Source organism: Pelecanus crispus, chromosome 3, assembly GCF_030463565.1.
Source record: "Pelecanus crispus isolate bPelCri1 chromosome 3, bPelCri1.pri, whole genome shotgun sequence".
NCBI classification, from domain to species: Eukaryota; Metazoa; Chordata; class Aves; order Pelecaniformes; family Pelecanidae; genus Pelecanus; species Pelecanus crispus.
Window position 1 is genome coordinate 34,434,652 of NC_134645.1, and position 26,089 is coordinate 34,460,740.

The 26,089-nt window shown below is 38.0% G+C and overlaps 1 protein-coding gene across 1 annotated transcript in view; it reads right to left on the minus strand.

Annotated features, from left to right (window-relative positions):
- Nucleotides 1–26,089, minus strand: part of SPATA17 (spermatogenesis associated 17) — a 102,248-nt gene that overhangs the window by 53,969 nt on the left and 22,190 nt on the right. The window contains exon 6 of the mRNA XM_075708315.1: nt 8,863–8,986. Coding sequence (XP_075564430.1) covers nt 8,863–8,986 — 124 coding nt within the window. The remainder of the gene's footprint in view (nt 1–8,862; nt 8,987–26,089) is intronic.

A 26,089-nucleotide genomic window follows, 5' to 3' on the forward strand; every position in this document is an offset into this window, starting at 1 on the left:
GCTAATAGTAACAGTATAATAATGATAATAATAATAATGATACACGAAGCAAGTGATGCACAATGCAATTGCTCACCACCCGCCGACCGATACCCAGACAGTTCCCGAGCAGCGATCCCCCCTCCCCGGCCAACCCCCCCAGTTTATATACTGAGCATGACGTCATATGGTATGGAATAGCCCTTTGGTCAGTTTGGATCAACTATTCTGGCTGTGCCCCCTCCCAGTTTCTTGTGCGCCTGGCAGAGCATGGGAAGCTGAAAAAGTCCTTGACTAGCATAAGCAGTACTCAGCAACAACTAAAAACATCAGCCTGTTATCAACATTCTTCTCCTACTAAATCCAAAACACAGCACTATGCCTGCTGTTAGGAAGAAAATTAACTCTATCCCAGCCGAAACCAGGACAGTATCCACCCCTTATTCTATACCATCTACGTCATGCACAGGCCCTCCCCTTTCCAATGTGTTCCAATTAATCACCACCCCTTTCCCTATCTTGATATACACACAGATATCATTCCCTTCGTCTATGGCCCATCCCTCTAAAATGTCCATTGAGTTCATTTAGCCCATGACTTTGGGTTCCATCTGTCATCACAGTCTTTCAGAGCAGGACAGGTGGTGTGCAGTGTTGGACTGTTGCATGCTGAAGTCAGTTCTCATTCCAACATGGTTTCATCAAAGTTCATTTTCCTTAGGCTGGGCAATTCTTACTGCAATACCATTGATGCGGCATATAGCAATCATAATATATAGTATTATATACTTAATATTAACCTACTATATTATTATATTAACATGCAGTTAAGAGATAACATATAGTTAAGAGATAACATACAGTATTATAAAGCAATTAATATCATACAATTCAGTTCATTGGCTATTTTCACCCAAAATCAAATTCCCTTGAGGTACACATTGGGCTTCCCCATCCTTTCGCATCACCCACCAAGTGCACCCAGGTCCTTGAGCAAAAGCAATCCCACGAATGGGTTTGCCTTTGCCAGAGGGGGAAGTAACCCAGACTGTCTTCCCCAGCATATTTTTCATGTGCACTACAGGAACTTTATCTCCTTCTACAGTACGTAAAAGTTTTGATTGGGCAGGGCCAGCTCGATTGGCAGATCCCCTGGTGTTGACTAACCAGGTGGCTTTTGCTAAATGCGTATCCCAATGTTTAAACGTCCCACCACCCATTGCTCTCAGGGTAGTCTTTAACAATCCATTGTATCGCTCAATTTTCCCGGAGGCTGGTGCATGGTAAGGGATGTGATACACCCACTCAATGCCGTGCTCTTTGGCCCAGGTGTCTATGAGGTTGTTTCGGAAATGAGTCCCGTTGTCTGACTCAATTCTTTCTGGGGTGCCATGTCGCCACAGGACTTGCTTTTCAAGGCCCAGGATGGTGTTCCGGGCGGTGGCATGGGGCACGGGATATGTTTCCAGCCATCCAGTGGTTGCTTCCACCATGGTGAGCACATAGCGCTTGCCCTGGCGGGTCTGTGGGAGCGTGATGTAATCAATCTGCCAGGCCTCCCCATATTTATATTTTAGCCATCGTTCACTATACCCAAGGGGCTTGAACTGCTTGGCTTGCTTGATTGCAGCGCATGTTTCACACTCATGAATAACCTGTGCAATACTGTCCATAGTTAAGTCCACCCCTCGATCACGAGCCCATTTATACGTTGCATCCCTTCCTTGATGGCCTGAGGCGTCATGGGCCCACCGAGCTATAAATAATTCACCCTTATGTTGCCAGTCCAAATCCACCTGAGCCACTTCAATCTTAGCAGCCTGATCTACTTGCTGGTTGTTTTGATGTTCTTCAGTGGCCCGACTCTTAGGTACATGAGCATCTACATGACGAACTTTTACAACCAGGTTCTCTACCCGGGCAGCAATATCTTGCCACAATGCGGCAGCCCAGACTGGTTTGCCTCTGCGCTGCCAGTTGCTCTGCTTCCATTGCTGCAGCCACCCCCACAGGGCATTTGCCACCATCCATGAGTCAGTATAGAGATAAAGGACTGGCCACTTTTCTCTTTCAGCAATATCTAAAGCCAGCTGGATGGCTTTCACCTCTGCAAACTGACTCGACTCCCCTTCTCCTTCAGCAGTTTCTGCGACTTGTCGTATAGGACTCCATACAGCAGCTTTCCACCTCCGATGCTTTCCCACGAGACGACAGGACCCATCAGTGAACAGGGCATATTGCTTTTCATTTTCTGGCAATTTATTATACAGTGGGGCCTCTTCAGCACGTGTCACCTCCTCCTCTGGTGATATTCTAATGTTTTTTCCTTCTGGCCAGTCCATGATCACTTCCAAGATTCCTGGGCGACTGGGGTTTCCTATTCGAGCCCGTTGTGTGATCAATGCAACCCACTTACTCCATGTAGCATCAGTTGCATGATGTGTAGAGGGGACCCTCCCTTTGAACATCCAGCCCAACACCGGCAGTCGGGGTGCCAGCAGGAGCTGTGCTTCAGTACCAACCACTTCTGAAGCAGCTCGAACCCCTTCATATGCTGCCAGTATCTCCTTCTCAGTTGGAGTATAGCGGGCTTCGGATCCTCTGTATCCCCGACTCCAAAACCCTAGGGGTCGACCTCGAGTCTCCCCTGGTGCTTTCTGCCAGAGGCTCCAGGTAGGGCCATTCTCCCCGGCTGCGGTGTAGAGCACATTTTTAATATCCTGCCCTGCCCGGACTGGCCCAAGGGCTACTGCATGAACTATCTCACGTTTAATTTGTTCAAAGGCTTGTTGTTGCTCAGGGCCCCATTTGAATTCATTCTTCTTCCGGGTCACTTGATAGAGAGGGTTTACAATCTGGCTGTAATTTGGAATATGCATTCTCCAAAAACCCACAACGCCTAAGAAAGCTTGTGTTTCCTTTTTGCTAGTTGGTGGGGACATAGCTGTTATTTTGTTGATCACATCCATTGGGATCTGACGACGTCCATCTTGCCATTTTATTCCTAAAAACTGGATCTCCTGTGCAGGCCCCTTGACCTTACTCTGTTTTATGGCAAAACCAGCCTTCAGAAGGATTTGGACTATTTTCTTTCCCTTCTCAAAAACTTCTTCTGCTGTATTGCCCCACACAATGATGTCATCAATGTACTGCAGATGTTCTGGAGCTTCACCCTGTTCCAGTGCTGTCTGGATCAGTCCATGGCAAATGGTGGGGCTGTGCTTCCACCCCTGGGGCAGTCGGTTCCAGGTGTACTGAACACCCCTCCAGGTAAAAGCAAACTGGGGTCTGCACTCTGCTGCCAAAGGGATGGAGAAAAATGCATTAGCAATATCAATTGTGGCATACCACTTAGCTGCCTTTGACTCCAGTTCATATTGAAGTTCTAGCATGTCTGGCACGGCAGCACTCAGCGGCGGTGTAACTTCGTTCAGGCCACGATAGTCCACTGTTAGTCTCCACTCCCCATTAGACTTTCGCACTGGCCATATGGGACTGTTAAAGGGTGAGCGAGTCTTGCTGATCACTCCCTGGCTCTCCAGTCGACGAATCAGGTTATGGATGGGAATCAGGGAGTCTCGGTTGGTGCGATATTGCCGCCTGTGCACAGTTGTGGTAGCAATCGGCACCTGTTGTTCCTCCACCTTCAGCAACCCTACAATTGAAGGGTCCTCTGAGAGACCGGGCAAGGTGGACAACTGTTTAATTTCCTCTGTCTCCAAAGCAGCTATACCAAAAGCCCACCGGTACCCTTTTGGGTCCTTGAAATACCCTCTCCTGAGGTAGTCTATGCCAAGGATGCACGGAGCATCTGGGCCAGTCACAATGGGGTGCTTTTGCCACTCATTCCCAGTTAGGCTCACTTCAGCTTCCAGTACAGTTAGCTGTTGGGATCCCCCTGTCACTCCAGAAATACAAATGGGTTCTGCCCCTCTATAGTTCGATGGCATTAGCGTGCACTGTGCACCAGTGTCCACTAGAGCCTTATACTCCTGTGGGTCTGACGTTCCAGGCCATCGAATCCACACAGTCCAGTAAACCCGGTTGTCCCTTTCCTCCACCTGGCTGGAGGCAGGGCCCCTCTAACACTGGTCACAGTATTCGTTGTTCACTTCCTGTAAATGTGAATCAAAAGTTCCCTGATCAAGGTCGGAAGTAAAATTAGCCCTCTTACTCTGTCTCGGGAACTGCTCACTGGAAACTGGAGCTGCAATTTTCCTGGGAGAACCGCCTTTTCTAATAGTTTTTCCTTGCAATTCACGCACCCGTGCCTCTAAGGTTGAGGTGGGTTTTCCATCCCACTTTCTCATGTCCTCTCCATAATCACGCAGGTAAAACCACAGGGTGCCCCGTGGTGTGTATCCTCTATATCCTCTCTCTTGAGCATAGGGACGTTGACTCCTAATGGCTGAGACACTGGTCCGTGCAGGTGGGGAGTAGGACAGATCCTCTCTGAGTTGTTGGAACTCTTGGCATATTTTTTCAGACAGTTTTTCCACAGCCGAGACACAGGCCCGTAGGGAGGAAGAGAGCTTTTCTTCGTAGTCCCGGAGTTGTCTAGCCACTTCATCCACCGTTGGTGCCTCGTCGTCTTTCCAGGCTAGTATTGCCAACGAGTTGGAATACGATACTGGTGCGCTCCGTACCACCTTCCGCCACATGGATTGTGTGCACCTGACTTCATCTGGGTCTTTGGTTAACCGCTCATCATTCAGGTCACTGTAAATCACCTCCAGCACGCCTAATTCCCTCAGGTACTGGATACCTTTCTCTACGGTGGTCCATTTGCTTGGGCGGTATAAAACATCCTCCTTGAAGGGATACCTTTCCTTCACGCTTGACAGAAGTCGCCTCCAGAGGCTGAGCGGTTTTGCCCCTTTTCCAATTGCTTTGTCAATGCCCCCTTCCCTGGAAAGGGATCCCAGCTGCTTGGCTTCCCTACCCTCTAAATCCAGGCTACTGGCCCCGTTATCCCAGCATCGGAGCAGCCAGGTGATGATGTGCTCGCCTGGATGACGACCGAAATCTTTTCGCATATCTCGCAGCTCACTCAGGGATAGGGATCGGGTGGTCACCATCTCATTTATGGGTTCTTCCTCCTCTGGTTCTCGTGATGGCCCTGGTTCATCTTCATCCCTTACTAAACGAACTGATTTCCTCGTGTATTTTTTCTTCTGTATAGGGGCAACTGATACCGGCGCAGGTTGGTTCTCTGGTTTAGCCACAGTGTCTGTCACTGGGGTTTGAGTAGCCGCAGTGCTCATGGCTGTGGCTGGAGTAGCCACAGTGCCTGGGGCAGGGGTTTGAGTAGCTGCAAGGCCTGTAGTGGGGGTTGGAGTAGCCGCAGGGCCTGTAGTGGGGGTTTGAGTAGCCACAGTGCTTGTTGTTTTGTCATCAGATCCAGAGACCTTCTCTTTCTTTTGAGGGTACTGATTAGCGTTGACCACGGCTCGATAGGCATGGGCCAGTCCCCAGCATGTTGCAATGATTTGTGTCTCTCTGGAGCTACCAGGGTGACAACATACTTCTTCCAAATACTTTACTAATTCTTCAGGATTCTGCACTTGTTCAGGGGTGAAGTTCCAAAACACTGGAGGTCCCCACTGCCCTAGGTACTTGCGCATATGTTCCCACACACCCTGCCACTCATAACTATCCAGCCTTGGGGTAGATCTCTGGATGGTATTTTTAAACTGCTTACTGACCTTTATCAAAATGGAAACAACATTCCCAAGAATTATCAATAGAAGTATCTTAACTGCCCAGGGGTGTTCAAGATACAGGAAAGTTGTTGTAATGAAGGAGGAAACATCATAGAAGAAAGCAGCAAAGGTGCCATTCTGTATTTCCTCCACAACAAGCCTCTCAGAGTAAGAAGTATAATTGCTAACTCTCTCTATGAGGTAGTACCCGAAGTACAGTAGTGACTTCTGTATGAAACCCAAATACCAAAGAATGCTCAAGGTCAGGGCTTTGATAAGGAGCCTCCCAAGCAAAAGATCATGAATCACTGCAGAGCATAGCACACTACACAAACTGACAGCAAGCTTTAACGCGTGCTGCAAAAAAAAGAACATGGTGCAGATCAGAAGAACTAATATCGTGACCGGCAACTGTTAACAGACTCCTTAATACACTCTGATTAATCTGTTGTTATCTCAAGCCCCACGTTGGGCGCCAAAAAGGACTGTCGTGGTTTAGCCCCAGCCAGCAACTAAGCACCACGCAGCCGCTCGCTCACTCCCCCTACCCCGATGGGATGGGGGAGAGAATTGGAGGAGTAAGAGTGAGAAACACTCCTGGGCTGAGATAAGAACAGTTTAATAATTGAAATAAAGTAAAATAGTAATGCTAATAGTAACAGTATAATAATGATAATAATAATAATGATACACGAAGCAAGTGATGCACAATGCAATTGCTCACCACCCGCCGACCGATACCCAGACAGTTCCCGAGCAGCGATCCCCCCTCCCCGGCCAACCCCCCCAGTTTATATACTGAGCATGACGTCATATGGTATGGAATAGCCCTTTGGTCAGTTTGGATCAACTATTCTGGCTGTGCCCCCTCCCAGTTTCTTGTGCGCCTGGCAGAGCATGGGAAGCTGAAAAAGTCCTTGACTAGCATAAGCAGTACTCAGCAACAACTAAAAACATCAGCCTGTTATCAACATTCTTCTCCTACTAAATCCAAAACACAGCACTATGCCTGCTGTTAGGAAGAAAATTAACTCTATCCCAGCTGAAACCAGGACACTCAGTAATCCAGTTAACTGTCCTTTGAAGAAAGCAAGATGAAGCTGTAGTCAGGTCAGAAGACCAGGCACATAGAGAGTAAAATGTCAGACACAGAGCATCAAACCAGTAAAAAATTCTGCACTGAAATAATTTGCCCTGTATCTTAGCAAGATATCAAATTCTATAACTATGTGCAATTGTGGAATACAGACTTTGATTGCAGTATATAGTTTACTTCATATACAGTTGATGGCTTTCAGGTTGTCTATAGGTGTTGCATTGATTTACACTCATTCATGTTTTGAAATACTACCTGCAAAAGAAGACAGTTCTTGGAGCACAGTTCTGTGATAAAGGAAAAATTCTGTGAGCTCTGAGTCCCCCTATTCACAAACCATCTCAGCAAGCAAAACCAAGCATATTTTTGTTCTGCAAAAACCTGCTAGCTAAATTCTAATTCTGCAAAATTACCCATATTCATCAGAACACAGTAGTTACTGCTGCCTACACCGTTTAGATTGTTTAAAAATCAATTGAGTAAATTCTAGTCTTTATTTTTTTTAAGCATGTGTGTATATGATAAAATAAAAAGCAAAGAAAAATATGCTATTCACATATCTGGATAATTCAAATATTCCAGCAAAACAAATTATTTATAGAGGTCCACATTAATAGTCTCAGTTGTTTCAATGAGTACCACCAGCAGTCCTCCAGGTGGATGGCTGAAATAAGGCACTACTTGCTATTCCCTAAAAATGCATTACAGTTTACTAAGCCAGTATCATCAGAAGTGAACTAAGTTTACTAAAATCTTTTTTGACCACAGGTCACTCAATGTCTCTAACCAGACAATTTTTGTACTCCAGGTAAACATATTAATATTTATGCATTTGTTTACATAAATTGTTCTGTTCAAAAAAAGAATTCTGAATTTTCTACAGTTTAAAACAATATAAAAACACTGCACAGATTATTCTTAATATTCTAGACCTACATCTGGACAAATCAATTATTGTCAGCTAATTCCAGTTATGAACTAGCTCCCCTGACTAAAAGCCACTCAGAAAACTTTTTATGCTATTTTTTACTAATATTTTACTATGCTTTTTTTTTGCAAATAAAATTACTTAGATTTGATTTACAAATTGAGTTTTCATAACTGATATCCCGCGAATTAAACTGTATTTCTATTTATTGGATAGATCACAAATGATTCCCAAGCAGAGGGAAAGATTAAGTATTCTGTCACTAAGTGTCATGGTATTTTTCCTGCGCTCTTTGGGATTAACAGTTCTTACATACAGATTATAATTAAAAACTTATGAAAAGCAAGCACTTAGTTCATGCTAGCATACCCTGATTGCATGTTAATTCCTTATTCATATGAAGAACAACCAGTCACCATACCTTTATGGACACAAAATCTTTTTTTTTAAAAGGGTTCACAAAACAGGACTAAAAAAGGCAAACTCACAAGCTTTACCAATCATATCAATTTTGTATAAGATATATCTACTGCCATATTCACTTGTCTGTAAAGCAGCTTACATAAGAAAGCTTGAAGAAATATACCACTTTTATCAATACAAAACAAATTAATCAGTAAATATTTAAAATTTATGAGGCATTTCTATGTGAAAATAATCAAGCTAAATAAGCTGATTCAGGCAGTTCTAGGAAAAGCTTTAGCTGAAAACCTGCATTTACAATCTATCCTAAAAACAAGCAGAACACAGCACCAATCCAAGCATTAGCTCAATTAAAAAAGGGGGAAAAAAATGAAATCCCTTCTCAGCTTAATAACTTGTTAGTTCTTGACAAGTGCAACACCACAACAATAAGCCAGTCAAAATGAGTTTTTAAAGCGAGGTTATGCCCTTCGTGTTGTGTTATCACAGTGCCAGATCAAACTGCTGACTTGGACTCTTTCTGCCAGCAGTGCTGATGCTGCCTCTATGAAGCTGCTGTCACGGAATAGTCATGGTACCTGCTCTTGCCTATAGAAAAGCACTAAATTGAACTCGAAGTAGTGTCTTTGTGATATCTTTTCAACAAGTCATGTCCCATTCAGCCTGCTAGTTTATCTCTGTCAGGCTGGGGGCCCAAGTGGTTTGCATGAGCTGTCAGGGACAGGTATACCAACCTGCTCAGTGCTAAGGAGGTAATGCATCTTTCGGGCTTGGTATTTCTTTTCCTTTTCTTTCTTTTCTAGGTCTTTCCTTTTCTCTTCATTTTCCTTCATCTCTGCATACTCTTGGAGTTCATTCCTGTCATGAAATAAGTCTGCTAATTATACTACAACAATAAAAGATGTGCTAATGTTTTGTTTTATTTTAACCCTTTTATAGCTTCACAGTGTTCTGCTATTATGCATTAGCAGTATACTGACACCACTGGAATGCAAAATTACAGTTCATTCAGTTCTACAGCAGCAGGATTCTACATGGATATAACTGTGAAGAAATAGGATTAAAATAAAAAAAACTATGAAGAGTATATGAGCTCATATTGCTTACCCTTTTGAAGAATATATCCACCTACGTATTTTTATAGCATTCGTAGATGTCCTTTTTATGCCTTTAAGGGTCATTTTAGTTTGAATTTCTCTAAGCAGAAGTTATTATAATTTTCCTTCAAATGGTTTCAAAATAAAAGTTGTTCACTTACGTTTCAGCTAGTGCTTTGCAACACCTCCCTCTGATCTGCAAACAGGGGAGACCTTGGGGAATGGGAGAGGGCAGTAGACACAGGATAAGAGCTGACATTCATTCCTAGATCCTTGAGCCTTTTGTAAGGTTGAGAACGTAGGGATAAAGAAGAACTGGACGTAAACCTTTTATGCAGGCAATGTCCTTAAGAGGAGTTTCCATAGCATTAGGCTTCTTGCACAGCTGGCTTTCTACTCTGGTCTGACAGCAATGGTACAGGCCACCACAAGAAACAGGAACATAACTGCCTCGTGAGCCACTGCATGACAGAGGTTTGCAAACACATAGTGTCATCTAAATGGGCTGGTCTGTGTATTCAATAGGTCACAGAAAATTCTCTCATCGTAAAAGAAATAAGGAACTGTACCTAACACCAGCTCTCAAAGAACGGAGAAAACTCATTATTTTAACTGCATATTTAGAACAAAACTTTAACAGAAAATAGGTGTATGTTTCCGCAGCAATGGCTTTTTTTCATAGAACCAGGCTTGCCATAAATTATGCAAACAGTGGAGTGAATTAATGTTCTATAAGAAACGAAATTCTGTGCTATTGTGCACAGTGCACGTGTATGGAATATTTTCAACCCAGTTAAAAAAGGTTAGTTTGATTAACATTTGTTATTTTTGTTATTAAGAAATGGCTAGTTCAAATTAACCTGTGTGCCAAAGACACCAAGCATATTCAGTCAAGCATTTAGATTGTTTAAAAGTTAATTAAGTGAGTAAATTCTAGTCTTTATTTTTTTTAAGCATGTGTGTATATGATAAAATAAAAAGCAAAGAAAAATATGCTATTCACATATCTGGATAATTCAAATATTCCAGCAAGACAAATTATTTATAGAGGTCCACATTAATAGTCTCAGTTGTTTCAATGAGTACCAAATAAAACACTCTAGGACAGGGGTCAAATTCTGTCAAAATAGGCACATTAATAAGTTTGCTGATATGAATAATCCCATGGGAAAGTTAGATTGCTCCTGAAAGTGTTTTTAAGATTGTGAGTCAGATTTATTCTTAATATTTTAATTATCATAATGTTAAATTAGTTCATCAAAATATGTGGAAGAGCAATAATTTTACATTCTTAAATACAAGTTGCAATGTAGAAATTTTATTTGTTTTATGTTATCTTTCAAGTTTTTATCAACTAAAACAAGTAAAATATTAAGTAATTAAATATGTTTTATTTCAAATGTAAAAGAAAAAATAGAATGAAAAGGAAATAAAGATTGGAAAAGATGTGTAGGTCTGTTTCAATCTCTGGAAATATTTTTTGTTGCAGTTTACTGTTAAAGGCTGCTAATACAATATTTCATACAAGGTTACTTATGAAGCACACTGACGTTTAAAAATCACCATGCTATGCTTTTGCAGCAGTGTAATTTTTTTCCAACATAAGATTAAATTGCAAAATAAATGAATTACTTAGAGTGGCATGGCCCCCATTTTGCCACCCTTCTCTTGAAAATTGCTTATTAATATGAAAAGAGAAGTTGGAAAATAGCCTGTTTTACTTTATGTATAGCATTTTGGGGCCTCAAAGCCTGCAGAGCCAGACTAGCTGCACATTTTAGATTGTGTTGGCAAGCGGGGACAATGACCTTTCTGACCTGCATCTCAAGGCTATTATTAATCGCTAAGTAACCTGGTAAAGCCAAACAAATTTGTTTCCATTGAAAGGATCTCTATCTGTGTCTGAGAATTTGTGCTGTACCAAACAAACCTCATTAACTGTGTCCATTTTTGACAAAGAACTAGGAGTTGGAAAGATTGGTGACCTTTCTTTGTCCTTAAGGTAAAGATTTCAGAGTCACTGCATGTAGGTACATAAGCATTTTTACTTGGAAACTCTTTGTTCTGTATCAATCAATCATAAACAAATGAATAAATAAACAATGCATATAGTATCAACGTTGTTTTTTTTATTTTATGCACTTTACCTTCAATATCAGAGTGTATGATCCATGTTTTACGCATTTAATACTATTTCTTGTTCCTTTTTGATTACAGAGTCCTCTATTCAGCTTTAGTCCCTCTATCTATAACTGAGGAAATGTCTGTCAACATATTACTACAGTTTATTCATGTTCCTATATACTCATGTACTTCTTCCCAACAGTGGATATGGAAGCTTTGTTATTTAGAACACAACCGGTGATGAAAACCCCCAAATAATGATAAATATAAATTTGTATTACAGATGTACTGATAATGGGATGCAAAATGTTTCTCATTGTCATTAATCTGAATTTGCCAGATTACTTTGAATGAATGATTAATAATCATTATTTGCTGAAATTAAATGAAGTCTAAAATACTTGTTAAAGTTCAATGCAATTCACGATCTTTTTAGACAGTACTATCATCCGAATCATCATGATCCTTCCTGATTATCACACGTCCTCATTAATGCTGTACCATAATCCATTTAAAAGTTTGAGGTTTTTTAAGCAGTTACAAATAATTTTCAGCATACTTTTGCAGCCTACACGTTGTCAGTTGTGCTAAAGTATTTCTGTCATGCTTTATACGGCTCTGTACAGTTGTACAGAACATGCAGACAATTCTGTCTTGGGGATAACATCTCCCAAGATGACTCTCTCCTGAGAGGCAGTATAAAATAAGGGGTATGTAGTAGTCCAAACATTGCTTGACTGGCAAGCATAGATGTTTTAGCATAAAATACAGATTTATTCTAAAGCTATTTGAACCTGAAACTTTCATCTCTTTTACTATACTTTCAAGAATTTGAATAGAAGCAACAAAAGCAGAGAATCTAAAAGTAGTTGGATATGAATATACTATTTCACATATTAATACTAACACGGTATGCACTGTGCAGGGGGTTTCATTGTTACCATAAAGAAAAATGTGTATAAGCATAAGTGATACTAAAGACATAAACTCAAACTTCCAAACAGAGCTAGACTTCCAGATAGCTTACATGTAAATGTGTTTATTGAGAAGTTTCATACCCATGACCTTCTACATGTATGCCCTCTCAGAGAAAATAAAACCAAATTCCATTAAAGTCAATTGAAAATTAGTTGAAATTAAATGATCTTTGCATTAAACCCTTACTGCCAGCCTTCTCTTTGTTCATACATATCTTAGGTTCATTGAGCAATAGTAAGCAATCTTTTCTTAGGACTATATGATATGAATAGTAGTTATGATACATGATACTCTGTGGACTCTGGACCAAATTTGCTTTAGGATGAACTTTTCATGGTTCAGTGTGAAGTGGGAGAACTGAATATGGGCAAATTGTTTGGCCTGTGTTTTTAAAGCTTCACCAAATTTTGGGGGAGAAAAAGAGTTCTGTAAATGCAAAACATGTTTTAGGTTAATCAATAATCTTGGTCTATTTTTATAAATGATCTGTCTGTTGCATGCCTCATAGTTGGAATAGTACTGCTTATTATACTGTTATAACTGAAAAAGTGGGTAATTTTTTTAGCACATAATCTTTTCATTATCTTAAAGCTTATCGCAGTATATTAGCAGCATCTGCTGCATCTTCCTACAAACCTGGCTTCCCATATAAGCTTAGTCCAACCAGTTTCCCCACACCGATTTTTATGGAATATCTTTGTAGAGGAAATATGTGTAAGTATTGACAAATGTAGTGTCTTATCATGATCTGAAAATTGTGCAACAAATCAGAAGAATATCAATGTTTATTAGTGCAAGTTTAGGATGCATTCTTTTGTTAAAAAAGTGAATATACCAGGTAACACAAAGTGTGTTTTCCTTGTCATAGGGAATGCTTCATGTAATTGAAAATAGGCATAGCATTATCAACATATATGCTCAAAGCCCACAACTAAAAATGATCTTGTGTAACAAATCTGTGAAGTAGATATTGATTTGTTAATGATAAAATTATTTGGTTTATATAGTTTGAAAAAAAAATTCCTGTGACAGGGTAACTTATTGTTATTCTGATACTTCATTATGCAGTAGGCAGTGCTGTTGGTTCCAGCTATGAGATGCAAATTCAGTTGACAGTTCTCCTGCTGTCTGTATAGAGGTTAAAAATACACATATAATATTGTTCCTGGCACTTTGGAAAGGTCTTCAAGTGATGATTTCAGCAATATACAGATTTTCATAATTCTGCATAGAACTGCATCATTTTACAAATTCACACTGACCTACATTTCTTGAACTTTATCAAGCTATTGCATTCTGTTTGCATTTTCACCAGCATTCTGTGGTCTTTTGACCAGATAACCATAAAATTATCATATTAACTAAAGTAAAGGACACCTGAGAAAATCAATAATTAGTATAGTTGCCTATAGTACCCAGAAAGAGCATGAAGTTATTGTGATTTTAAACAGTTCAGACCCCAAATTATAAAATTCCTGCAACATAGGCAGTAGGCAACCTTAGCATAAAAGGAGATAGCCTAAATTGATTTTACCTTCCTGACTATATATCATCCTCCCCGCTCAAATAGAGAATATGGAAGTGAAAATTAAATTAGTGGGACAATACTTTTGGTACACCACTGCATGACACTTGATTTCACGTTACATTGGTGTAGGTGAGAATGGAATATGACCTGCCATGATAATATCATTTGACTTAATCTATTATATTTGGGAAAAAATTAAATATAAGTATAGACTAGTCTAGCATGTAGAAATAGTTTAGAGAGCTCTCTACTTCAAAGGGAAAGTTTTAACAGAAAACATAATACATAGTTATGTTAGCTATATACCATCAGACAGCTTGACCATCCTCAACCATTTTCTGATTTTTTGAATAAACCTGTTCAGATTTATTGAGCAGAATAGAGCAGCTCTGTAACCCCCTTACTCCTCTCTAAGATGATGTATACTCCTTTGTGTATCCTGACAGAATCCCTTGACCAAAATATTTGATCTCAAGTTGCAGTGAAACAGATGCTTAAAGAGGCAGCCAATTATTAGTGGTACGAGGTATTTTACTGCCGAGGAAACCTACCACAAATGGGTGTCCAAAATTCTTACTAATTTTAAATGTGAATGGTTACATCAATCTATTCAACAACTTAATCTTGACACTCTCTTCAAAATCTGGAGGAATGGTACTGCTCTGTCATTGCAGTGCAGTGAACAGGAAACTAATATGACCCCTCAGGATGAAAAAAAAAAAAAAAAAAAAGCTAATGTGTAGGCATGCAAAACCACCCTATAGTTTCTATTACTATTAATTTTACAGAAAGAAATTCATAACACCTTAAAATCCCATGATAATTTGTGCATAGTAGAACATACTCTGCCCATCTTTCCTTAATCACATAGTGTACACTGCCAATGGAATTAAGTGACATACCAACTGTCAAGGTCCACAATGTGATCAATGTACTACGTAGGAAATGTGATGAACATAGCAGTGAAGGGCATACAGTGAATGAATACCTTGTGCAGATCAGGAGATCAGGACACAGCATGTACCAGACGATAGGAAAGTACAGACTGATGTATCCTTCTTATCCTTCCAATTTCCACTGCTGCACAGTTACTCAAGAGAGTGCAACAGCTTTTCAAAATACTGATTGCAGAGCCAGTTTATAACTAAAAAGAGAGTATTTTCCCTAATCCATTATACAGACTCTTCTAATTAAGGTTTCAATAACAACTCATACAGAATTTTTCCTCACACCTATTTAAAACCTGTTTTTTTGGTAATGTATAACCTTTTCAAATTATTCCATTTTCTGGAAACATGCAAACTTATTGGTCCAAATGTTTTCCCCTCGTGTGTATAAATTCTTAAGCTGAATTTAGTTCATACTCATTGGCAGCACAAAATGCTGTGAAGTTCAAAATAATTTTTGTAAAAGGTCTGATTTAAATGATGTTTTCTTAGCTTAACTATTTTGATTTAATTAAACTGTAAACTCCACCCATTATGGATGTCGCATAAGAGCAACTATAACACTGAAGCTTCTGTTGGCTGAGGAACTGGATCCAGGTATACTGGTTCAACTTGATTTATGCTTAGGTCTATACTAATAAAGCTAAGCGTAACAGGAAAAATGTTTTCACCTCATGTCTGTTTGCTATTGACCCCTTCATGGAAAATCAGCCTGATTGATTAGCTTAAACAGTGAAATTAGTATTTGGGGGTAACAAAGCTGATCTGGCCCAGAATGGATAACAGAGCCCTAACTCAAATTATTCTGACAGCAGTTTAGCAGCAGTGGTCATTTCTAGCACAGTGTCAGAGCTAAGCTGCTAAGAGAGCAGTCATGTTCTTAATTTTTCCAGCAACTTATAAAAGAAAATGTCTAACCACAGTCAAACACCATTGAAAGTTTTGTCATGAATGTCATGTGAAAGTATCTGTTATCTTCTGGTACTGCAGTTCCCAGAAGACTATATATGCTACCATCTGCACAGTAATAACCAGAGGAAAGCACACTGCTATGGTTTGCTACAGTTAAGCTGTCCCCAGTACTAGAATGAACTAATATAAGCTAACTGTTATCTCTCTGCTGCAGTGCAGGACAATGTAGACATATCTATATTCCTTTAATATATGGTACTTGGCAACATTTACAATATTCAACATTATGTGATTTAGAAAGCAAACATGATGTTATAACTTCTAAGGGTCATCAGCTAAGATGATTTTTTTCTCAGGGTATTATGAGACAATTTGACTGACGTCTACTGCCTGACTCACATTTTTCACTTACTTTCATATAAAAGCCTGCATATGTTTGCAAATAAAATGGTACACTTTGTTCACATTAAACAGGTTTTACAATGGCAAGGCAGGGAGAGCTTTTGAGTATCAACCCATTATGTATGACAGAGCAGTAATGCCAAATCTCACAACTTCATAGTGATTTTTATGGTACCTGATGGTTTTCTCAAATTCCATATTCATGGCACAGTGTTACCACTTGAGCATCTATGATGTCATTTTTAATGAAGCATAAAACATTATGAAAGACACAGCAAATTAGGATATTTTTTATATAGCAAATGCAATTATTTTGGAACAGATCTGACGCATTTTTAAATACTGCAGTGCTATTTATAAGTATGTGATTTCACAGCAGTGGCTAATTGCCAAACTGAAATTATCAACTAGATCCTAATTTTCAGAAGTGCTAGGAAACCTTACCTCTTACTGTCTTGAAAACTTTGAAGTAGTCAACACCCCCAAAAATCAGGCACTTTTTAGAATGGCATGCAAGAAATTACACTCAGAATTAAAGTATGTTCCCTGAAATTTGGATTCTGCCATATAAACCAGAGTACATTTAATTATATATTTAGGCATCCAATTATTCATGCCTAAAGAGTACATCCAGCATTAGGTTCTATTTTCTATACCTAAGCACATAATTTTCTTATCTGAGCACTAGATCCCTTCTTGAGTAGCTAAACACAATGCTAGATGGTGGTGAGGCCTCCCACAACCAAGTGCAAGTAGACTAATGAGTTCTGCATCATTTTGGGTGCCATGCAGCTGAAAGATCAAATTAGTTTGTTAGATGAGGCTGTAAACATTTTGTGATCAGCTAGTTAATAGGACAAGAAAAGAATAGCCCACTTGGAGAAAACAGGTGGAAAATGTTGCTTTTTTGAAACACTTTGTCCCTTTGATTTGGTTTGAAGGCAGTAGGAACTATGAAGTTCAAGGTAAAACACTAGGATTTAGCTTCACTGTCAAGGATAAATGACTTAATGGATTTATGTAATTATCCCTACAAGGTGAAGAGTCTGAAGAATTTGAAAGGGGGATAATAATAAGTAAAAGTTTCGCACAGCGTAAAAAAGTCATGCTTACAGTATGAGGAACTATGGCTTTTAAAGGGAGTATTCTGAGTATGATTCATAGAGATGAAGAAGCTCTTTTATGATACTGTGATGAAAAGGCATATAAATGAATGCATAAGCTGACAATACATCAGAAGGAAAAAAAATACATTATTTTTTTAATTTCTTATGAATCCTAACTGTGCTGAGTTCTGATGCTGGTAGTATTTTAAAGGATGTTTGAAAGCCTGTCCAAAATAGTCACAAAAATTATTTTAAGCAGAGAGACAACATCTTGCAATGACCTCCATTGGTTTTGTTTAGCATAAGGAATACTAAAAGGTGGCTAGATTACTGTATGGTTTCTGGATATTAAAGGAGTTTTCAGTCTAGTAGAGGAGGATATAACAAGAATCAATGGTTCAAAGATAAACTGAAACTATTTCAATAGGGAAATATGGGACATACTTCGAACATCAAAGTTAGTTAACTCCTGGAGTAGAATAAAGCGGGTATTTTCTATCTTTTAGTGTTCTTAAATCAAGACTAGATTGTTCAGCCAAAGCTTAATGGGCTTTTTATAGGTGTTGTTACAAGTTTGTTATGGATAGGTATGGTACTGGTGATAAACCTGAAGTCAGACTAGACCATCTGATTCAGAATGACATTATTTTGAGCATCATTAGAACAAAAAAAAAACCCAGTTTTTTTGTTATTCCTCATTACTGTTCTAGACTGTAAAAATAGAAGAGAATTAGTTTTTCCTTTTTCTTCTCTGGGTGAGTACTTAGGAGAACTAACTCTTCTTAGATAACAGAAGAGTCTATTTATGATGATCTAGAAAATCCAAAAATAATTGACTGAGACTATTAATTCTTTTTCTTATCCTTTTTTTTTATTTCAAACATTTTTATTTTAAAACAAAAAAAAAGTGATTATGAGAGACTGTATACTGCTTTGCATCCCATGCAATTCTATGATACTTCATGGGATATTACAGGATATACCAATATAAAGGGAAGGACCATAATTTTCCGCCATAAAAAAATTTGACATGTCAAAGGAAGGTCAGTGAGCCTTCACACCCTCAGTCAAAAAACAGATCATGAACTTGCAAAAATGCAATGCATAGATACCACACTTCTAATAACAACACACAACTGTGGTGTGGCTCTTTTTAAAGGTCTTCACCACTGTAGTCCCTAGTTCTCCCACGTAAATGGGAAACAAGAAAGGCAGTCTAGCCTCAAAAGACTTCCATTGGGTAAGGTAGTGTCAAAGAACACCTTGCTTAGTTTGATCTGCCTTAATATTCCTGCTCCCTCTGTGCATTTTGTTAAATTGTGACATATACTGCTTATTTAATAAGGAACTATGAAGTATGTGAGCAGCTAATAGAAATTTTCTAGTTGCGCTCACAGTATCTTACATAATGATAAAAAAACCCTTGTGGTGCTAAATCAAATGGACTGTTGTATGTTAATTATGTCTTTTGATTTTCTTTTGTCTTTGGAGAACTCAAAAATAAGCTCCATTCCAGCACATTCTGGAAAAGCTGTATGTATAAATTAAGTACTCGCTGATGTATCTGTAGATACACTCACATATGAGCTGGAATATTTGGATAGCATAGAGCAAGCTTAGTTACACAATCATTTGTACACAAATTGCTTTTACAAATAAAAGAAATATCTAATTTTCCAATGTAACACATAAATTCATGCATTTAAATTTTATGCTTCATTATTAAACTGAAAATTGCACACCAAAAAGAATCATCACCTTGTTTTAATGACAAAAGAACTGCTTTAAGTGAGTTGAGTAAATGGCACATAAAATTTGTCACACTTCTAATGACCTAAACAGCTGAAATGACTAGTTATCCAAAAGGCACATGAAAAATATTTATATAATTTTTCATGAGTCTTTAGTCTTCAAGTGGTAGAGCTCTTCCCTGATAACCTAGTATAGCCTGTATATAGATGGCCTGTCATGTCTCTACAATTAGATAAAACCAGAACTGCTATAATTTAATCAGTTACAACCTGAAAATTATATTTTGAAAATCAAGTTTATTAATATGTAATCTTTAGGTAATCATATTTATCCTCTTAATTTACACAATATTTATGATACTCTACATGTCCTTGAAATAGGGAACAGGGACAATACAGTATGAAAAAGTGGCCTAGCTGCTGGAGTTCATAAATTTTGTTCAGCTTTGGATGAGTTCAAAGAATTGCCATGTAAGAAAAGCCTTACAGAGGGAATTTATCTGATTATGGCAGTAATAATTACCCAGCTGTTTATTGCAGATAGAGAAATAATTCATGTAGGCAATAGGCCGTGGTGGCAATGACACTCCGCATTTAGTAAATATGCAAACTGTTCACTTCTAATTAACCAAGCTAGAGGATGCCCTTATTAAATGTATAAACTAAAAGTGCCTTCCTGACAAGTGATGAATTGTTACATTGCACAAACTCTTGCCACAGAATTACTGGAGTGAACTTGGGGCTTAACTTCATTAAGAGATCTTGTGGGATAGTTAAATGAGGATGGACAGCATAACAAGACCTACCTGACAGTCAATGATATGTTAGAGCTTAATGAAACTGTACCTCTTCCCCTTTTCTACTTATTTTACAGTGAAGATCCTTCTTCAGACAAAATATAAGACTGTGAAGTCTGTCTATATAAGACAATACAGAATGCTAAGATTAGTCAGTCTTTGTCCACAGAAAACGTTTTATAAGCTGTCAGTAATTCTAACAGACCTATTTCAAAGCAAAAAATCTATCCAGACACTACAGTGCCTTCAAAGCTCACAGGTGTAAAACTATTGTTATTCTACAATACTATGTTGTCACCCCTGTTTTATTCTACCTTCACCAAAAGTAATCAGCTACACCACAGACTATTTGGCCCAAAGAGTGAATGCAAGGATCTCAAATTTCTTTCTACAATCTCAGATCAAAAATTTTCCTTTGGATACAAGTGAAATAAAGCTTAATGTTTAATCTGCTACTCCTAATGGTGTGCACAGGGCTATACAAAAATACTTGAGAAAATATAGCCTTTATATTTTTACAGACTACAATCGAACCAGTTACTTATGTTGCTTATGTTACTCACCTTTATCTGAAAAACTTGATCTATATTACACAGGACTAGTTAAAACCATGGTAAGACTGCTTTCACCACTTGTTCAAGAGAGACATGAATAGAATAAGGCACATGAGGTAGGTCTAGCTGAATCTGCATTGGAAATTCAGCTTACTGTATAATAATGGTTCCTACCTTAACCTCACTGAATTCAGAAAGTGCTTTCCTATGGAGTTAAAACAGGGTATTGCCTGCTCTATAGCTTTAGCCAGTTCATTTCAATTTCATGATCAAACTAAAAAGACAAAAAGTCGATCTAAAATGTCTTGTTTTGCAAAATGCATTATTAACAGCCTATAGGGATATAAGCATATATGCTGTATAAAAGCATATATGTAAATGAAACTCTGTTAATATGTATAAAGGTAGGCAAAGAAAAGACCTAAAAATGGACTGACTTGTCAAAGAGGTGTTTTATGCTCTGAATCTGTGAAGAAAGCTGGATTTATGGACACAGGTTTAACAAGGAACAACCATCACAAAATACATGACCGTAGAGATATTTTAACCAGATGCAAGTCTCTTTAAAATTTATTATTTTAAAGCTTTTCTCTGGTCTAATTCCCACTTAAGTTAATATGAGCGTGTTAATATTGTTCAATGGAAACTAGGTCAAATCACAGAGAAGAATCAAAGAACTCATTTTTTGTATCTTATTCATCCTAACAACACCAGGTTTGTAGCTATGGAAGTACTCTGGGATCATGAGTGGATTCCAGTTCTACGTTTCCTACAAGATCTAGCAGTTATACCTACAATCCTTTGGAAAAGGCACAGATGTCTCAAATTACGTGCCTTACCACTCAAAATTAATATTTAAATTTAAAAAAAAAGCATATTTGGCACTTGCCTCCATTTCTATGGCTCCCAAAGAAAGTTGACAGGATAAGTCTGCATACAGAAAATTCTAATTAAAGGTAAATAAGTTAAAAAGCATAATGTATTTCCTCTAGATATCTTTGAAGACAAGGAAAAGAAGATGGGTTGAAGATAAATTAGTTAATCAAACATCAAGTGAAAGACAATATTACAAAAATGAGTTTCTTATTGTTGCAAGAATTCCAAGGAGCTGTCTGAAAGGCTTTGGCACTAATTGAAAATAGACTACAGAATCAATTGCTTCTGCAGTCAATGAGGAGGAACATTTTAATTGAATTATAAGACAATATATACATTCTTCAAAACACTTTGACACTTGAGGAAATGGCCAGCACCTGGACTTATCTTTATCAGAAAGGAACAGACAGATGGAGCCTGAGCAAGTTCTCCTCATATTACTATGACAATAGAAGATTTATTTCAAGCCCACTTCATGGAATATAGCAATACCTCAAAAGTTTTAAGAAACAAAGGGCTTGCCATGTTAAAAGTAAATAGACCTCAGGAATGCTCTAGTAATCAAGAATAAGCTAGATACTCTTACTTTTTTCAGTACTACACTCTCAGGCATATTTGCAGAAAAGCTAAACATTGAATTAGATCACCAGCAACATGTAACTCTACTGTATTTCATTGTTCATTAAGATTATAAAAATTTAGACTGCACAAAGGATTTGTGAATATACATATTGCCAAGGAAGTGATTTTTATCACTTTGCATTACCTATTTCCCTGATATTTCTTGAAGACCAAACAGCTTTAATGATGACTGTGATACTAAATCTGCTGATAGAACGGCTAGTCAAACCTGGATGAAAGTCAGACTCTTCAGGGCCACTCTCAAGGCTTTTTCACTACTAAAGCCAACAACAATGGAAAGGAGAATTTGGTGTCAATCCTCTAAGTGTGTGAAATTCATGATTTATGATCGTAACAGTGTTTATGTACACTGATGCTTGCTAAAGTTAGACTCAGGTCTTAGTTTGCTACCTTTAAGTCAATGTTTATTCAATAGCCAAGAAAGCTAAACTACCTGCCTTGATTGCACAAGAACCCCAATGCCAGTACTTTGCCACTGCTTTGTTAGTTTTCTGATGCTGCTGTCTTACTGAGTTCTGTGCCTAGGGAAAAATTTAAATGGTGCCATTCATCAGTAAATTGAGCACTACATCCCAAAATCTTATCTCTAGTTGCACACCTGACATATAGCAAAGTTGCTTTACTGCAGTTTAAAGGCCAGTGTGTAGATAACCTTAGTCAAAGAACTGCAAGTTAATCACACAGTTGGGCAACTGACATCATCCATAAATTCTTCTGATATAATGGCACCAGCATGCTAATTTATGTGAAGTGATGTCCATTTGCTTATCATGGATTGGAAACTGTTGCACATAAAACAAAATTCTAATGCATCATATGGAGTTATAGCCTATGCTAATTGCTGTTGGCATATTTCCCCTTGTAACCATTTTGCCAGCTCTTAGAGATGCTAAATGCAGCTTTAAGAATGCTTCAAAACAAAGTATTTTCCCTTAAAATTAAATACACTAACTTCACTGACATGTAATGGCATTTATTTTAATGCATGCATTTATCTATGCAACTACCCAACTAATCCATATTCAGATAGAATACAGTATGCATTGGTATTTATTTAAATACAAATGGATGCTATAGATGAAAATTTATTACTAAAATCTGAATAGCAAAATTTTGTAAAATAAATATTGAAGAACATGTTTCCTACTTGGTTGGTTTAGAACTTCCTAAATCTTGTAGGAAAAAACAGAATTCAGGACTAATGAACCTATTTCACCATTACACTGAAGCTAAAACGTACAAATGTCAAGAAAAATCTGAGTATGTCCTTGTGTAGACACAGCTCAGGGTTCAAATTCATTCTTTCACCATCTGTCAAGGGACTCATTGAATCACTTCTCAACTTAACTACTAGGGCCTCTACTGGGGATACCAGCAGCCATCACATCTATTGGTTCTGCAGCAGTGGGAAGTAATGGGAATGCTGGAGGAAAACCCACCCACTCTTCAGCCAGTCTGGGAGCTAAAGCCGACAGTTATCTTCAGTTCATACAAAAACAGTGCCTTAAGTTAGGATAAGCAGTCTGTTAAGTGAGTGCAAACTCACACCTAATATGACTATTATTATTTAATTATATTTTAGGTCAATTTCTGTTAAATCAATTTCTGTTAAACTTAATTACATCCCTCTATGGCTTTAAACTGGGGCAGCTTCTATTAAGTTTACTTTCTCCTGGGGTTTTCACAGTAAAGACAAATGATAAAGGTCTGGCTACTAAATGAGGGCAGCTATTAAATAAGGACGGCTTGTATTAAAGCTGAAAGGTAAAGATGTGGCTACCGGTTGAGAAAACCCCTTAGTAAGGGAAGTGTCTTGTATTTTTAAAAAAAAGAGGGTGAAGGAGGAAAGAGAAGGAAACAAACTTTGTTCAATAACTCTTACAAGGTACAAGAAACTAACAGAATGTCCAAAGTTTCATGGCAACTTCCTCTGAAGTTTCTCTTAGAAACAAGTGAGTGGTAATTTGATACAGGCTCCTCCTTAATGCAAGAGGAGAAAATTTAGCACACCCTTGGTTCTGGAGATCGAGAGGTAAAAATGTATCTCAGAAGGACCTGCAATGTGACTTCAGGTAGTTGGTGATAAATAAAAATTCTGTCCGTATTATTCTAGAAGATAAGACTGAGAACAATATATTGTAGTTCATCTAGAATCACATCATAATTCCAGAAAGAATACAGTTTAAAAAAACTTTTGAAATTATAAATTTCTAGTGTCTATTTTGTTGGGGTTTGGTTTTGTTTGTTTTGGGGTTTTGTTTTTTTTTGGGGGGGGGGGGGAGGTTATACCACTCTGGAGTTTTTAAAATCAGTCTCTTCTTTACTGTGTTTCTATTGCTATTTTTGGAGACACTTGGTTATTTACTAGCCCTGCCACTGCACTAATGCATATATTCTGATGAATACAGCTATAAGACAAATAAGAAAAAATGCATTACTTCATTTGTCATGTTGTTTTGTGGTGTTCTAGAGATGTGAAAATCTCAAAGCCAGCCTAATCTGTGTGCACAAGTGTATTAGTGGCTCTGTCCGCCAACATGTAAATTTCCATAATGCTGAAGCTGGAATAAAACCCAGCCATTTCATAAATGCACTCCTTCAATTTCAGACAATTCCTGGTGTTTTTTACAATGAACAATTGCAATAATTTTATATACACAAAATGTTTATGAACAACGAGGTTATACTCTTCCACATGTGACATGATGGCTGATGAAAATGTGCATAGAATCTCTCCTCCACCTTGTTCAGTATTCCTCATAAGAAACACAGAGGGCCACCTTGGGGCCAAGAAAGTTGGCAGCAACTTAGCCAAATGACAGGAAAAATCTGTTTGGCTGAAGGCCTACACCTGATCTTCACTAAACATCTGTTAGATTTCATAAGAAGAATGTTGAAGATAATATATGTATTAGTTTCCAAATGCAACCCAGTAAAGACATTACTGCAGTGATTTTTGATTACATTTGAGATCAGATGAATTTTTAAAACTGAAGCAATACAATCCATTTGACCAAATTTGCTCAAAAATGTATTTTTAACTTTTTTTAAAATCTGAAAGATGGATTTTTTTAACTTGAAAGACATATTTCTGTGAAATCCAGAAGACAAAACTCAAATTAGCAGAATATCAGTATATCAGTTGCCGGGTAAGAGCTCACACATACCAACTTTGACTCATTTTGATGTACCTGAAGTCATACTGCTTACTTTACTTGTTAAAGAAAAACAGCACAGAAGTATTTCTTGATTAAAATACCTATCCAATGCATAGGCTTTGTGAGTTTTAATGACCTGGAACAAATACTAGGGAGTTTGATGAATATGTGAAAGTACTGAGAGGCAAATATTTTTGTAGTCCTCCAAAGTTAGATGGACCCAGCAGAGATCTATTTTGGGTATGGGGAAATAAAACACAAAGCTCCCATCAAACTGTGTTCAGTACAGCAGGAATACCACTTGCTATCTTGTTTTGCTCACACACATCAAAGGTCAATTTAACTGACACGTTATAAGCTTTGTTCCAGGTTTAGGCAGGGAATGGAGAGGAGTGATAGAACTATTATGAAGAGAGAAGCAGGTTGTGCCTCTGCAGTTCATCCAGTTATATTCATTTTAGACCAGAAAAGTTAAGGCTTCATTTACTTTCCAAGATTTAGTCTAGTCTTCCTAGGATTCTGCCTTTACAAGAAGAGAACATATTTCAAGGATTTCAGAACAGGAAGGTACAGTTGAAAAGATGAAGATTTTTTAAGTCTTTTTTTTCTGAGTTATGATCTAACTTTCTGCATAGAATACATTTAAATGAATAGTAATGAAAGAGGTGGTTATCAGTATGCTTCATTACATGTAACAGTGTAATGCAAATTTAAAATGCTGTGACAAAGAAGATGTAGCATCAGCTATAATTGTGGAAAAATAATATAAATTAATAAGAAGCATCCAAAAAAGTTGGATAATTCTCTTTTTCATATATAGCTTGTATATGCTGTTTTCTGTAACAGTCTTCTGGCTGAACTGTCTTTGTCATGTGATCTAGATGAGACTTCCAGAAATCTTTCTTCACTAGACTCCCTTATATATGTACACTTCAGAAAGCAAAGATTTGTCTCAGGCTTTCTGAACAGCAAAAACTGGATGGATTTTGTCCAACATCCCTTCACTCACAATGAGAAAGTAATGATCATGCTCACCCAGTATTTTGCCTCTTTGTTTTTGCTGTTATCTGAAGAAATAGTCATGGATCA